This window comes from Triturus cristatus, chromosome 7, assembly GCF_964204655.1.
Source record: "Triturus cristatus chromosome 7, aTriCri1.1, whole genome shotgun sequence".
In the NCBI taxonomy this organism is placed as follows: domain Eukaryota; kingdom Metazoa; phylum Chordata; class Amphibia; order Caudata; family Salamandridae; genus Triturus; species Triturus cristatus.
The window spans coordinates 324,426,381-324,443,090 of record NC_140590.1 but is presented as its reverse complement, the minus strand read 5'-3'; the positions used below and the strand labels follow the sequence as shown (position 1 = coordinate 324,443,090).

Genomic DNA, 16,710 nt, shown 5'->3' with positions numbered 1-16,710 from the left:
ATATGTTTGTCAAATAATGCCTCACCATCAAACGGAAGGTCCAGAATTATGTTCTGGACCTCCGGCCGGAGCCAGCCTTGGCGACGAACAACAGCTGCGCCTGCCAGTGAACGGAAAGCTGTCGTGGCAATATCCATGGCGCAGTCTATCACTTCCGCTGATGCAGCCTCTCCCTCCTGTAGAATCTTCTTGGCCTCCACCTTGGACTCCTGTGGGAGCTGGTCCAAATATGGTGCGCGGTCGCACCACATTTGGCAATCGTATCTACCAAGGATCGCCAACGCATTCGCTGCCTGTACCAAAAGACTTGCCATAGAGGAAAATCTTTTCCCTGCATTATCAAGGCGCCTGCCTTCTTTATCGGGAGGAGTTGTCAGGGGTGCAAAAGGATTGCGTGACTTTCTTTGCGCCGCCTGCGATATTACCGAATCCGGCTTCGGTTGACCTATCAAGGACGCTGGACTATCCTCAGAAGCCTTGTACTTCTCCAGGCGTGGCAAAACTGGTATTACAGTAGGGGTTTTTCATTGCCTTCAAACCCTTGTCCCAGACATGGCTGACAATGGGAATGGAACGGACCACTTTCCTGTAGCGCTCCTAAAAATCATAAAGGAAGCATTCCGTTTCAACTGGAGGCATAGGAAGTTTGAATCTACTGGAGGCCCTTTCCATCAGTTTGTGAAATCCCCCAATGTCTGCCGGGGAAGAATCCACTGGATTCGGAGTAGGTGAAGCTGGATCCGGGACCACATAATCATCCCACTCTATACACTGGTTAGAACTGTTGCCATCATCTTGATCCCCGTCCGAGGAATCATCTTGAACATCTTGGACCACTGGAGGTATACCTGGGCTGGATACCTGCGGCTGTGAAACCATGTGGGATGGTTCTCCCGGTGAAAACACTGCAGAAGCTGATGGTGTAGGCACAGAATGTACTAAAGAAAAAGTCGAAGGAGGAGGAGTAGCTTGTGAAAACCTCTTCCTATAATCCTGCAACATGCCCTGGAGATCTGCCAGGAGGGAAGAAGGGACTGAAACCATCTACTGGCCTGCACCTTCCTGACGACGATAGGATTGCTGGTATGAGCACTCATGTGTATTCGCCCTCAGAATCAGTGTCTTGGCATTTTACCAATAATTGTGAGGGGCTATGGGCATAGCCAAAAGAATCCTGATCATCCCCGTCAGAGTCCTCTTCTTCCCCGAGCAACAGTGCGGGAGGCAAGGGGGTAACCCTCCTTGGAGACGTCATATCAGGCGTTATCCTCCCAAGGAAATAGTGATCCTCTCAGTCGACGAAGATGTCGTTGACGGTACCGTCGGCGATGGGGTTGTAGGAGAAACCATCGTCGACGGAAGATCCACAGTTGACGGTTGAATCGTCAACGCAAGAGATGGGCGGCGTCGACACTGCCGTCGACGAGACCGACGACACCCCTGCTGTCGTAGTTGCTCTCGTTGACGACACCTTCGACGCCGCTACCGTCATCAACACCCTCGTCGACCCTCTTGTCGTCGTAACAGCCGTCGACAGTAACGTCGATATGTGGCTAGAAGGTATTGTCGACGAGCCCGTCGACTGCAACTTTTTTCACCTGGGATTTTGAAGTCTTCGTTGACGGAGTCTTCTGCAGCGTCGTCGACGATCTGGAATCTTTGTCTGACTTCTCAGATGTTAGAGAAGAGGGCTTTTTAAAAGCTTTAGCAGACTGCACCACTGCTGCAGCTGAAGATAGTACTTCCCTCTCCTTTGCACCATGGTGAGATTTGCTAGGACTCCGGCTCTCAGACTCGCGGGGTTCTTTTGAGGCCTTAACAGGACGTTCTGAGGATGGTGACCTTCACTGACCTTCTAGATGAGGTGCCAGATAATGAGTCCTCACTGTCACTTGACAGAGTTTCCTTCCTCGACTTCAGCTTCTGGAGCCAAGTGAGGAGGCGACCCTCACGGTCCCAGAGGGTCTTTGTAGAGAAGGTGCAGCAGATCTTGCAGTCCGCTGCCTTGTGATCAGGGTACAGGCAATAAAAACAGTCCTTATGCCTGTCCTCCACATACAGCCTCTTCTGGCCACAGGTGGAACAAGCCTTGAAAAGGGCTTTCTTCTCGTTGTCAGACATTTCCAGATGAAATACCAAACAATTATGAAGAAAAAATGCTGAAAAGGTAGTCAACTAGAGTTGAAGTGAGCAGAGCTCAAAGGAGACTCCCTTAGCACAACGTGCGGTAGAAAGTCAGAGGTTCTGAGGTTCTCTCAGGAGGGTTCTATGGGGTGAGGCTGATCTGATTGGCTGTTGCTTTATTTTGGTCTCTTTTGCAAAAAGGTGGATATGCTACAAAAGGGAATGAGGCCTAGGCCTTTTTTCTTTCTCTTTTGTACCTAATGCTATGTTATTTTGTTTACCGAGACTCCCATTCCGACGACGGGGAATGATAAAAGCTATGGGAATCTATGAAAGTTCCAATACTGGAGTAAGCAATGTTACCTCTAATTTTTTTTCCTCTGCGTGCGGCAGTGCAAGGTCTCTGTGCGCTGCATCCAAGGATATGTGCACCAAACCAGAACACGCGTGTGGGTGCAGTGACAAATAATAGGGCAAAAATCACTCCAAACTTTCTTAAAAAGTGAAAAGACTATGCATTTCCACACACTCCGTGCCACATGATGGGTCTTAAGGCAGGTTTGCAATTTAGATACACACCATGACATGAACTGGTTACAAAGGCACGCAGACTTCAGCTTTAGAAAAGCACAGGACTCCAACGGTGGTACCATTATAAGAATTTACTAAAGATTCTCAACTGGAGCTCTGTTCACAGGGTGGGGGAATTTTGAGAGCCAATAGAAGATTGCATACCTGGGGATAAATGCAGGGGGGTACATGTTAAGCCCCCCTGTGCAGCTGCACCCCCAGTTCCTGCAAGGCATGGACTTGGCAGTCAATGCCCTGCAGGAATTTGCTTTTGCGTTCCCATTACGGTGCCTTTTTTATAGGCACCGCCCTGGGACAGTCTGCCTTTAACGGAAAAAGTTCAAATCTGGCAGGTGGTGCCCCAACAGATTTGGTGGTGCGGGGTGGTCCCGCACCGCCAACGCAAACACAAGGAGGTAATGGACAAAGCGTTGAAACGTTTCAGACACTCAACCCTAGTCACATATCTGGGTTGAATCCATCATGGTTTTTTAGCTCACTTCGCCACCCCAGTTCAGACAGCTATATGCAAATCAGTCTTGACCCTGTGCCTCATGGGAACAGTCCAGCCGGAACTGCCAAGCTATGTCTTCCCGGGACCGGAAACAAGCATCCTGGGACCGGTTTTTGGTTAACAGACCTCATCAGCCAATCCTGCTTGAATCCAGTGGCAAAGTGAGCAAGGGACCCACGTCTGGGCATACCCTGACAACTTAGGGCGACCAACGCAAACACAAGGAGATGGAGAGAGTGCAGAAACTTTTCAGACACTCACCCCAAGTCCCAGATGTGGGTCCCTTTATCACTTTGCCACTGGATTCAAGCTAGCCTGGCTGATGAACTGTGTTACCAAGAAACCGGTCCCAGGATGCTGGTTTCCGATTCAGGAAAGACCTGACTTGGCAGTTCGGGCTGGACTGTTCCCATGAGAGACAGGCTAAAGACTGATTAGCATATATCTGGGTCCGAACAGAAGTGGTTAAGTGAGCTAAAGGATGATGGATTCAACCCAGATCTGTGACGTGGGGTGAGTGTCTGAAAAGTTTCAGCGCTCCGTCCATCTCCTTGTGTTTGCCCCGCACAGCCAAACTCAGAAAGCCCTAAGTCAGCATGGTAATCATAGCATTTGTAGCAACACTAGCAAACCTGCCAACAGCAACATCTAAAGGTATTTCTTGGATAGCTGACAGAACAGCAGGAACAAAGATTGCATTGCAGCAGCAGTGGGGCGTACACTTGCACAGGAGAGGGCAAAAAGACACCAGGCATCTGGCAAAAGAGGTTCTGCATGAAAAGGATGATTGAAAGCTGGTTACTGCATCAGGTGCTGAGGAATATTACATAAGCATGTTTTGTTTATTTTTCCATCATACAATCTACTAAAATTCTTTATAAGTAACAGTCATACCATTGAACATACTCTCATACCTTCTGATTAAAACAGTGGCATATCGGTTAGTTCTCAAAATTATGTATAGATATTAATGTAGCGTGAAGGTAGCTGGAGAGCAAATTCTCTACACCCTCAAAGCCAAAATGTTTCCTTGTCAAATTTGTTTGCGTAACTAAATCTAGCAAAACCATGGGTTTCTAGTATTTGCCATTCACTGTTTTTTCACCCATGATGCACGTGGAGGCTCGCCAGTACCTTCAATACTTTTTTTACTAATAGGACGTGGCTGTGGGGCAGATTGGGTGAGTATCATGTTAATCCCAGGGTCCGTCACATGCAGCAATTAACACGAATACTTTCTCAGAGGCACGCAATCTGCCCTGCACAGGGCCACCCTTAGAGCTGGTGGAGCCCTGTGCGACAACGTTTGTTTGTGCCCCCCAATGACCACCTCCACCACGGATTCGCATACTACCACCCTTTAACAGTGCCCCTCATGTCTTTATAACCACTCTCTCTGATGCGCATTTAATTCATATTATACCACACCCCATACTAGTGTAGGGTGTCAGCACTTTACATTTTACACACAGTAAACAGACAATCAATCATAGGTCTGTAAATCGGTGTATAAGAAATGTTACATAAGACAGAGGACAGCAAAGTGTAGGAGTGACGTCATCCATACTGGTAGGCAGTATAGTGCAAGAGTGGTTGGTCTGCAGAAGCACAAACTCTGAATTTAAAATGTAACACCATGGTTGGCCGTTCTCTTTAATAAGAATGGTTTTGCACCCAAATGAACACTTTTTGCAACATTAGGATAATGAAGGGATAGGGAAAAAACCATAATGCTCTAATCTATACTTTGCAGTATGCAGAAAGTGCTTTGATGACAGCCAATAGTTTACTGTTCTATATTAGGATTTTAACTTATAAACTGCAAGTAACAAAATGACCTCTCTGACAAAAGTAGTGACACACTAATCTATTGTCATTCCATGCACTTTGTGGTCTGCATGGTGCACATTCTTTGCAGCAGCCATTTTAACCCTCTGTGCTACCTTAAAACTTCCACTAGAGAAAACAGAGTTATCATGATATATTTTATGAAAATTGCTGGAGGCAAGGAACGTTGCAGCAGGTGCTCTTAAAACAATAATATACCTGCAATCATGGCGTCCCCACCCGAAGTCAGCACCCGGTACAGTGGCACCAGTCACACCACCCTAGAGCCGGCACTGGCCCCCACAGCCGAGCCCTATTAACCAAAGAAATGCAGCAAGTCTACCAGGGACATCTTAAGGATTTTGGGGGCTTTGGGCCAAACCAATTATGGGGGCCCATGTTCAGAACAGGTTTGACTTGATGATTTAATTTCAGCTCTTTCATGCCCTCTTAGGCCAGGTCACTGACAGTATACAGGCACAATTGTCCAAATTCTAAATGTGTTTATATCTAATGTTCAGGGATAGTGATGTGTGTTTACAATATTGGATTGTTTTTTAATTGCATTTGTATAGCGCTTACTACCCCTGATGAGGTGTTGAAGCGTTTTATCGGCGAGTAGCACGCTACTCCAGAATCCATAAATGTAATGTAATGTAAGAAGTTCGTATAGAGCGCAGACTGCCACCCTACGGGTATCCTGGCGCTTACGACTCAAAAGTGACCTACATGAGAGCAACCCAGAGTAACACATGAAAGACTACAATCAGTCCTTAGGAAAGAGCCATGTTTTCAGGCTCTTCCTGAACTCAGAGCTAGCTTGTTTGATACTTTGGGGCAACTCATTCCATTGACGTGCGGCCGCCACACTGAGGGCTCTACCCCCCCCCATCCTCGAGCGCTTAAAGCTGGTAATTGTCAGCAAATCTGCGCTGGAGGAGCGGAGCTGCCTCTTGGGATTGTACCAATTAAACTTTTCCTGCAATGGGATGAGTCCCAGATTGTGTACTGCTTTATACACAATACACAGTGATTTAAAACAGACCCTTTCTCTAATAGGCAGCCAATGGAGATCTCTCAGGGCCAGAGTGGTAGATGACCTACGTGGCCTGTTCAACACCAGCTTTGCTGCCATAGTTTGAACTCTCTGTAATCCCTGAAGAATGCATTGGGGGGCACCGAAATATAGGGAATTACAATAATCCAGTCTACTCAGCACCGTGCTCCTTACCACAAGGGGACGCAGATCCTCCGCGAATAACGGAAGGATCTGCTGCAACATACACAACAGAGAGAAGCACGCGCCAATCGTTTTATCCGTCTGTGATTCCATCTGGAGGTTGTGGTCTATCAGAACCCCCAAGTTGCGTACTACTTTGACTGGGGCCAGAGTATCTTCTTCAGGAGTTCGTTTAAATTCCAGGGGTAAATGACGAGGAGTTCTACTAGCCGAACAATATAGCACCTCCGTTTTCCCCCCATTGAATTGAAGGGAATTTTTCTTAAGCCATCCGGCAGTCTGATGCATACACTCTTGGAACAAGTCCATGGATACCGATTGTTTTCCTTCCATGGAAAACACCAATTGAGTGTCGTCGGCATAATGGACCACGTCAATGCCGAAAGATTTAATAATGGGGAACAGAAGCCGCAAATAGATATTGAAGAGAATTGGGCTGATCGCAGAGCCCTGCGGTACCCCATAATGTACTGGAGACTTACTGGAGGAGAATGGTGTCATAGTCACCATCTATAGACTTTCTGACAGATAGGACTGTAGCCATTGTAGAGCCTGACCATTCACTCCCATCCTTGCCAATCTTCTCACCAGAACTGTATGGCTCACCGGGTCAAATGCAACTGACATGTCTAGTAGCACTAGGATGGTAGCATTCCCCTTGTCGGCTCGCATTCGTAAATTATCCATAAGAGTTGCCAAAGCTGTCTCAGTGCCATGCCCAGGGCAAAACCCAAATTGGTCCCTGTCCAGCAAAGAGTTCTCCTCAAGATAACACAATAGAATTTTACTGACTGCCTTTTCCAGAATTTTAACCGGATATGGCAGGAGGGAAATAGGCCTGAAGTTCGCAGGGACAGTAGGGTCCAATGAGGTTTTTTTTTTTAAGCAAGGGTGTCACTACTGCCTGCTTCAATACATCCGGCACCACTCCCTCTAACAGGGATTAGTTAAATATCTGCCTCAACCAAGGGAGAGTTACCTGGCCGATCGTTTTCCAGATTTTATCTGGAAGGGGGTCAGATGGAGAGCCTGAAGACACACTGAGGGCCAAGCTGTTAAAGGAGTCTTCTGTGAGAGCTTGAAAGATTTCCAAGGTGGTGTTCAGCCGAGGTTCTTCCTCCGGCTTCCATGGATGAGTATCCAGGTCATTACTTTTGTTAGTATGGAAGTCTCCTACAATTTTGGTGATTTTTTCTTTGAAGTGAGAGGCAATCTCATCGCAGAGTTTCTGCGATGCCGTCACCTTATTGCTTAGGCAGATTGGGTTAGAGAGATCTCTAGACCAGGCTAAAAAGTGCTTTTATGCTATTAGGCGCCTTTAAGATGGAATTAGCATAAAAGTCCGCTTTTGACTTAGAGATAGCCTCTTTGTACTTAATCAGAGCAAGTTTCAATTCTTTTTTATCCTGCTATGAGTAGTTCCTCCTCCATAGCCTTTCAGCTTTCTTACATAGCCCTCGCAATAGCTTCAATTCCTCATTATACCACGGGGCTGATGCTTTCCTCCTGTTTTTGAGTCTTTTGACCAGGATTAGCTGGTCCAAAGTCTCCGTAATATGGCTGCAATATCTATGGTAATTCTCCTCAACAGAGGTAGAAGGGTCAAAGAGATTAACTTTGGGAACCAACGACTGGCTCTTGTTTTTTCCCCAGTTTGGCCCACTCCCATACCATTCTAAAAGTCAGACATTTTTTATCACGTTCCGGTCTAGATGGTTTAATACTAAAATGAATTAAGTGGTGATCCGTCCAGCTTTGTGGCAGTGTTTTTATCACTTCCGTTTCGATCGGGTTGGCGAACAGGAGAATTAACATATGCCCCGCTTGATGAGTCGGTTGTACCACTAACTGTTGTAAATTAAAGTTGGCACATGTATCTCTTATATCTCTCAGATGGTTACCTAAATGTCCATTAGCCCAAAGATTAAAGTCCCCCAATAGGATCATTCTAGAATGGGTTACGATCAAATTGGAGATGGAATCCAGGAGTAGCTGATACGGAGTGTCCTGTCCTGGCCGTCTATAGCATATCAGTCCTGTGAGTAGCCTGCCTTTGACATCCTGCAGCGAGAAGCCCATGAGCTCGACCCCAGTGACCTCGTCCACCTTCATTGGGGCAAAACTCCATTTTTCCTTAAAGATCATTCCCACCCCTCCTCCTCTTCCAGCAGCCCTAGGTTAATGCAAAATTTTATAGCCTTCCGGGCAGGCAAACCCCATTTCTACAATCGTATTGATGTTAGTCCACGTCTCCGTTAGAAATAAGACGTCAAGGTCTATGTCCTCTATCAGGAGAGCTACTTCTAGGTGATGTTTTCATAGGGATCTGCAATTAATCAGACCACAGTTTAGATACTTCATGTCTGTGGCTGGTGGGAGTAGAAAGTGTTCCATCTCCTCTCCCTTACCTATATTATGTAGCTCTTCCCTTGAGTACGATATCCTGCCTGGGTCTCTACGGGCAGGGGCAGTGTGGCTGGCGCTTGGTGCGCCCGAGGCGCTGACGGGCGCAGACGGGCTTGCCTCCAGCGTGCCATCGCCGCGCGCTTGCATTGCCTGTCCTAAATAGGCAGGCAAGTGCGGTCAGCTGAAGCACATTCCCAGTGGCAGTTGGATGGCATACAATCCGCTAATCCCCACTCAAGATGGCGCCCAAGCTGAAATGGTGGCCCCGATTCCCGCTAAGCAGAGGGTGAACTTGAAGTTTTTATGTGCAAGTAAGTAGGCTAAAACAATTTTAATTTTCAAGATTCTAAAAACAAGCTCATAAAGCAGCTAAACACAGCAGCGTTTCACCGATTAAACTCTAATTGTAGCAGTTTGACAGAATTATACCCGAGTTGTCTCTCGGCGAGTGTAGCGCGATGACAGGTCAGAAGGAGTGGTGAATCAGTATAGTGTAATATGAAAGTAATTTGAGTGGTGAATGATTCAGCTGGCCTTAAAAATTACGTCTTCGATAGAAATCTTGTGTAGTTAGGTCCTGGACCATTATTTTACCCTCAAAAAGGGAATGTGGCACAGTACTTCAGGTCAGAATGTTCCTTTTGAGAGTGAGTTCACAGCTGATTTGCAAATTGTTCTTTACGCGCACAGATGAGCTAAAAAGCCTTGTAACGAAAAGCTAATTGGAGAGTATAAAGTGTTGATTTATGTATTACATCCATCACTCTGCTGTTCTCAGCCAATCTCAATAAACATGAAAAAGAGGACCACTCTCTTCAATATGTGAAACTAACATGAACTAAGGAAGGGCCAGGCCAGGAAGTCACTCACTGGTCATCACTAGATTTCAGTTCACAAAAGAATTAGCCTGAAGACTTGAGTCAAGATGGTCACAGCCACTTTAACTTTCTACCAGCAACTTCCATACAAGCATGATGTGTGCTTTCAGGTGATTATGAAAGCACATGTTGTGCTTGTAGACTTGCTGCATTTCTTTAGTTAATGGAGCGTGGCGCACAATCTGCTGCAGCAAGTCTACAAGCACAATGTATGCTTGCATAATCACCTAAAAGCACATGTCATGCTTGCAGCCTTGCTGCATTTTATTTGATAATAGGGCACAGCTGCGGGGCAGAATGAGTGCCCCTTCGTGAAAGTATTCATGTTGATTGCAGAACACATGGGCGCTGTGATTAACATGATTACTTTCAAAAAGGTATACAATCTGCCCCGCAGTCGTGCCCTTGTAAATAAAAGAAAGGCAGCAGGAGCCACTTGAGGACAAACAGAAGGAAGTGACTTTTTTGCACCGCACGAATTTTAAAAGTGGCAGAGCAAACTGTCCTCAGCTGCATATGCGCGCTTCACGTAATACTCTGCATGCTAAGGGAGACATAGGTGAGCGCGCGCGCACCTTACAGGGAACAGTGGAGGTGACTGGACCGATGTTTGGGCTACTGTAGTAAACAAAAGGCTTCCACTTTGCAGCGTAGCAAGTGCATTTGTTGGGCCTATGGGCATATCAGAGTATGTCTATATACTCATGCAGCAACCCAGGGTTACCAGAACTAAGTTGAGCTGCTTGGGGTCTGGGCGTCTTACTTTGCCATGGTCTTTAGTGAGAAGGTCTGGCCGGTTGGGAAGCTTTTCATGACGGACAATGGACTTCTCAAGCAGGGCTGTGAGCTATGATTTTCCTGGCCCATATTGGAGCCAACGGGATGAGGGTGAGGGACACTTGTCTCAACTTTCTGGCCCCATACGGAATGAGTGGGAGAAGAAGAAAAGCCTAGGCAAAGATCCAAGACCAGTTCATCCACAGAGCATCGCCCATGGACTGGGGGTGTGGAATCCTGGCTTTTAAGATTTGGCGTTTTGTATTTTCTGCCATTAGAAAAAGGCCTAGGTATGGGTGCCCCACCTGCGAAAGTAAGAGATTGAAATTGTGGGAGTTCCCACTCATGAACGAGTTTGCTGGGTACTGCTGAGAATGTCTACAAAGTTGTTATCCACTCCCAGAAGGTACTGTGTGAGGAGGTCAATTGTGATGGATGGCCCAAAGCCAAATCTGTTGCGCTAGGGCAGACAGGTAAAGAAAGTGTATCCCTCCATGTTTCTGAAGATAGAACATGGCATTCGTGTTTTCGGTATGCACTAGGACTACCTTACCTTGAATCTGTAGGTGAAAAGGTTGGAGTGGTAGATGAATGGCTAACAACTCCATGTAGTTGATGTTAAGACTCCTTAGATAAGGTGGCCAAAGACCTTTTGCTCAGGTCGTCAAGATGTGCCCCTAGCCAGCAAGAGATGAGTGCGTGGTGATGATCACCTGAGGAACTGAGTCTGCAAGTGGCCTAGCCAGCAAATAGGTTTTGCTGTTCCACCACTGTAGAGTGCAAAGGATGCTGACCCTTGCCAACACTAGATCCTTTATCTGATCCTCTGCTTGTGACCATTGGCTTGAGAGGCACTCATTAAGTGGGTGCATATTAAGCCTGGCGTGAAGGCACAATGGTGATGAATGAGGCAATCATTCCTAGCAAGTGCATGACCGTGAGAACCGGAAGGTGACACATTGGCTAAAAAAAGAGGCAGAAACTGTTGGAACACCTGTATTTTGGAAGTCTGAGAAAGGCCTTCCCAAAACAGAGTTGAAAACAGCCCCTTCGAATGAGCTGGAAGTGAAGAGGCTCGAAATGGTATTTTGTTGCGTTCACTGTAAACCCTAGGCAGTATAGGAGGAAGACCGAAGCTTGGGTGTGAGTCAGGAATGCTTGTTTGCACTCTTTATTAGTCACTCGTGTAGGTAAGGGAAGACATGAATTCCCCTTCCACTTGAGGTGACATACTACTGCCGTAAAACATTTGTAAAGACCCTCGGGCAGTAGGTTAACACTTTGAACTTGTAGAGTTGATCACCTACCATTAAGCAGAGGTAGCACCGATGAGCTGGATGAATCGAAAAGAGCAAGTATGCGTCCTTCAAGTAGAGGGTAGCCATGAAGATACCTTGCTGCAGCAGGAGGATGGCATCCTGTAGTGTGACCATATGGAAGTGTTCTGATAGGATGCATAAGTTGAGTACAAAGGTCTAGGAAGGACCTGAGGGATATGTCCTTTTTGAGAATGAGGAATTATATAGAGAATAATTGCCTTTGCCCCGATGGTGATGGCGTACTGGCTCTATGGCCCATTTCAGAGAAGCGCCTGCAACTCCTATTGTAGCAATATAAGGTGTTCCAGAATGAGCGCGTGGGTACGAGGGGAATGCTTGGTGTGGTGTGTGATAAAGTGCCATCTTTCTTGCATGGTATGCCCCCACTTTTTGCTGAATTGCTGATGTTTTTTGACTGAGTGTGCCCTGGGCTCCTGCTAATCAGGTACCCAAGGCCTATGTTCCTTCCCTAAAACTGCATTGAAGCCTAAACCCAATTGCCATCTCTGGCCACATGTCAGCCCCAGGTAAATGGTACCACAGGTACCCAGGGCACTGTTACCAGAGAAGGGCTCTAAGGGCTGCAGCACTTATTCTGCCACCCTCAGAGGCCCTGTACCCTGACACTCACACACTGCCTTTGCAGAATGAGTGCCTTGGTGCAGAACAAAGTGAAGAGCCGACATGGCACACATCCCTGTGTGCCATGCCCACAAACAACTGCCCTGGCATACATCAGTCACCCCTCTAGCTGGGTGCCCTATGCCAGTGGTGAGAGTACAGGTGCATGAGCTCTTTACCCCTACAGAGCCCAAATACATTCCTGGGCACTGTAACTGCAGTGCTGCCATTAAAGCGTATATGGTGCTGGGAGTTTGTCGTTACGAACTCCACAGCACCATAATGGCTACACTGAAGACTGGGAAGTTTGGTGTCAAACTTCTCAGCACACTAAAACCCACACTGATGCCAGTATGGGATTTAATGTAAAATGTACAAGAGGGCATTTTTGAGATGCCCCCTGAAATTCGACCAACTCCTAGTGACCTGACTGAGTGGCTGCTTAGGCTGCCACCACCAGACATGTTTCTGGACCCTGGGTCAAAAGCTTGCTTCTCTCGGGGGCCTGAAACAATGCACATCCTGGGACGAGGTGCAAAGCCTCCTCCCCCAGGATGGGCAGGGCTCACGAAGGAAAAGCTTCAAAGGCATGCCGCCATTGTGAGCCTCTCCAGCCATTTGCTGCTTTCAGCAACTGGTCTCCACTGGTTCTACCCCCCCACTTTGGGCAGATGAACTTGCAGGAAAAACAAGTGAGGAAGAGAGGTGTACCCACCTCTGCCAACTCCATCACTAAGGTGGGGGAGGCGAGGTGAAGCACAACCTCGAGTCACCGCCATATTGAGGATGGGGGGGGGCCCAGCCAACCAGGGACAGGCTCCTGCCCTCCTCCCACTGGAAAGTGGCAGAATAGGGGGTGTACTCACCCCAGGGAGGGAAACCATTGGTCCCTGCCCTTTACCTAACTGTAACACCCCTAAATTAAGTATTTAGGGGCACCCTGAACCTTCCTTCCTCAGATCCAGCAACAACAAGAGAAGATAAGAAGAAGGACATAAGAAGGACGAAGAGCCGTGCAGAGCTAACAAGAGGACGACACCCAATAACTTGGCCCCAGCCCTACTGGCCTGTCTCCCCTCGAACCTGCTTCTGCGAAATCCCGACATGTACAGCAGCCAGCAACCTCACAAACCCCGGAAAACCTTCCTGCCTTCACTTTCCAGACTGTTTCTCCGGTGAACACCGGACGTGTTTAAACTGCAGCTCCTGGTGCCAGCCAGGAACCACAAATCCAGCCCACTCTGCACCCACGCAACCCGGCTCGAGCGGAAAAACCCCAAGAGGAGGTCCCCCCCGGCGATCCTGACCCGAGATCTGGAGACCCCTGACGTGCCTCAAGCCTCTTGACGATTCCAGCAGCCTCAATTCAGAGGACCCCCCCCTACCGCGACCAGAGCGGGTTAAGAAAATCTGACGTCCCAAGACACCCCTGCACCCGACGCCCCACGGCCTTGCGTGCCCAAACCAATGGCGCCTAACCAACCCTCAACATCCCAACTTACCCCTAGACGTGGTGGTCGCTCCTGGAAGATCCTCGTCCCCGAGCCTGCAGTGTCTTTATCCCCGAGACTCTCCATTGAAATCAACAGGGCACCCGACCTCGAAACAGCACCCTGCACCCGGCCGCCCTAGTGCCGCTGAAGGTACAACAACAGTGCTTCACTGACCCTGGGAGACCCCTGAGTCGAACCCCAGAACCCTAAATCCAAAGACCGAGTACTCACCTCGAAACCGATAACCTGCTTTTCCTCATAGGATAACATTGACACTTTTTCTCATTGGTGGTTCTCTGTGAAAAAGTTTCGAAGTGTCAACTTTTGAAATACAAGAATATTCTTTGAAAATCGTACATCTAACTAAAACGCATTTTCTCAACTGTTTTCAGGAAATGTCCCAGTGCTAAATCTAGGATCCAGCACTGTGATAGAAAAAGAAATCCGAAAAGTAACTTACCTGCAATTTATTGAAAAAGCCTATTCATTCCAATGTACTGTATTTGCTAAGTGTTGCATACTACTGCTCCCCTGTAAATCAAACAAAGTACCAATCCTATTGCATTTTCAAACAGTTCTATATCCAGTAACGTATCACTGAAAAGTATTTAATGCTTACATGTTCCAGGCTTGCTTGGTTCTAAAAATAAACAGTATATTTTTTATACAAAAACAATTAGCCAAGAGTTCAGTTTTTGAGAGTGTGAATTAATTTGCTAACTGAGTGTGTACATCAAATGCTTAACACTGTCCTCTGATACTCCCTTACTGCTCGACCAAGCTACCACTTTACAGAGTAAGGTTATATCTAACTTTAGCCTCTGCCAAACCTCTGGAGACCCTTGGACTCTATACACACTGTACCTCACTTTGGTGCAGTATATATAAAGCCAGTTTCTTACAGGGTGGAGACCAGCTCTAGCAAGTAGTCATGATAGATGATGCAACAACAATAAATACTAGACTAGATCATGCTGCAACCCGATGGAGGAGAAAAACAATCTTACTATGCGGTCTGTGATCATGTGCAGCTAGCACCATGGAAGTTGTCACGAAGACCTTGTGACTAAAGTATCTGAAGAAAAACCAAGTTGCAATGTCAGAACCAAATTGTAGATGGCATGATTATGCACAGCATGCTATCTACAGACATATGCTACAAACATTCTTCTGTCTTAAGGAAAATAGACTGCTTCTTCCAATTTAAACATAAATCTGGTAAATGTTCTTGCGAGAATCTGCCAGTAGGGTACTGAGCTACCCTACAAGTTTCTTTAGCTAAGACAAAAAGAAAGCACAAGTAGTCAAAGACTTGCTTTTTTTCTCAAAATCTGACATTCAAAGAATAGCGCTCATTTTTCAGGTTTATGGCTCGAAATATATGGTTCTGCTCAAGGTCTAGAACTGCATGAGCATCCTAGGGACCATGACCTTAATTACAAACTTTGGGACCATGTCCATAACCGTTTTGTCCGCAAAGTGTCATTACTTAACTTATGTGGTTACTCAGAATAAAGTTCAGCCTCTTATCAGTCACCTTCCATTGCCTCTTTGAGAATAGCCACTTTCAACAATGCTCATGACTCAGAGGAGAAAACAGCTACTCAAAAATGTTTACAATTAGATATTTTCTTACAATAAAAAAAATGAGATTGTTACTGTAGCAAATCACAACTGCAAATATCCTCTCCCAGTGCTAGATCGTGCTAAAAGAGCGATGTTTAAAACTACAGTATTAAAGCTTCTTCTGAGATCCTGACTCCTGGATGAGAAATTCAATAACATCTTAAGACTGTCAGATTCTGACAGAAATTACAATAGATCCTGCTCAGAAACAGCCTTAAGTATACATTGTTTTCAAGGATCCTTCTTACAAGACGTGTATTCAAAGCATATAAATCTAATACGTTGATGCTGTGAAACTATTGTATAGAGATGAATAAAGTGACAAATCAGTTCAGTGTAAAAAAAAAAAAACAATTTAGTTCAGACTACTTACGAATGTCTTCTAAGTCAAGGTCATCATACAGAAATTCATTCTCTTCAAAATCTGGGTCCTGTGAAGAGTCCACATAGTATTCTACATCATCCTTGATTTTTCGTATGGAGTCCACCACTATGGAGTCATTGTCCAACATACGTAGGATAGTCTCTAGCATCCGTATGTGGTATCGATGCTTCTCTATGTGCCGTTTTAGCCCCTCTATCCTGTCCTGCTTTTGCTGCCAACAGAAAGTGTTTTAACGAAACAGGGAAAATAAAACAAAATTAAAAGAAATTATACCTATGTGAAAAACATTCAATATAGGAATAATCAATGTATTTAAACATTTCCAATAATTTTTAAAATATTAAACGTCCTGCACTTCTACCAGGAGTGGATGAAAATGATACCACTGCCAAGCACCAGTTGTCTGCATGCTTCAGTAGTCCAGAACATGGCAAAGATATACTTTATGTAGAGTTGTCTCTATACATGTAGAATTTAATAGTTGTTTTAAACGCAACAGTAGGAGTACAAAAATGTATGTTGAAGTCATGCCTATGATGCAGCAAGTGGCTGTACAGAAGAGATTCAGTTTCGAGGTAAAGCTTCACTTTATTTAATCTTTTCAAAGTTTGGAGGTTGTACTGTTTCCAAACATAAAATTTCAGTGCTCCTCGCTCTACACATTTACCTGCAGCATGAAACAGCGAGGACATTTTTAAAATAGACGAGCAACATAAGCATCAAAGAAATGAAGTCACAGGCCAGCCTAAAGAGTTGCACTCGCTGGTACTTTTGGACAAATGTGCCCACAGCTGACATCATAATGGGGATGTGGAGGGAAAGGAGACTAGTACCCTCAAATTATTTATCTACATGATTCTTTGTTGGGACACATTTTCTCTAAATGACGTTGGGAAAATTGAACCACATGTCTTGGGCAGCTAAGTGCAT

The 16,710-nt window shown here is 46.1% G+C and overlaps 1 protein-coding gene across 7 annotated transcripts in view; it reads right to left on the bottom strand.

Moving 5' to 3' along the window:
* Positions 1-16,710, bottom strand: part of CNOT3 (CCR4-NOT transcription complex subunit 3) — a 1,079,590-nt gene that overhangs the window by 556,797 nt on the left and 506,083 nt on the right. For all 7 annotated transcript variants that reach the window (XM_085616418.1, XM_085616421.1, XM_085616419.1 and 4 more), the window contains one exon: positions 15,769-15,991. In XM_085616418.1, coding sequence (XP_085472544.1) covers positions 15,769-15,991 — 223 coding nt within the window. The remainder of the gene's footprint in view (positions 1-15,768; positions 15,992-16,710) is intronic.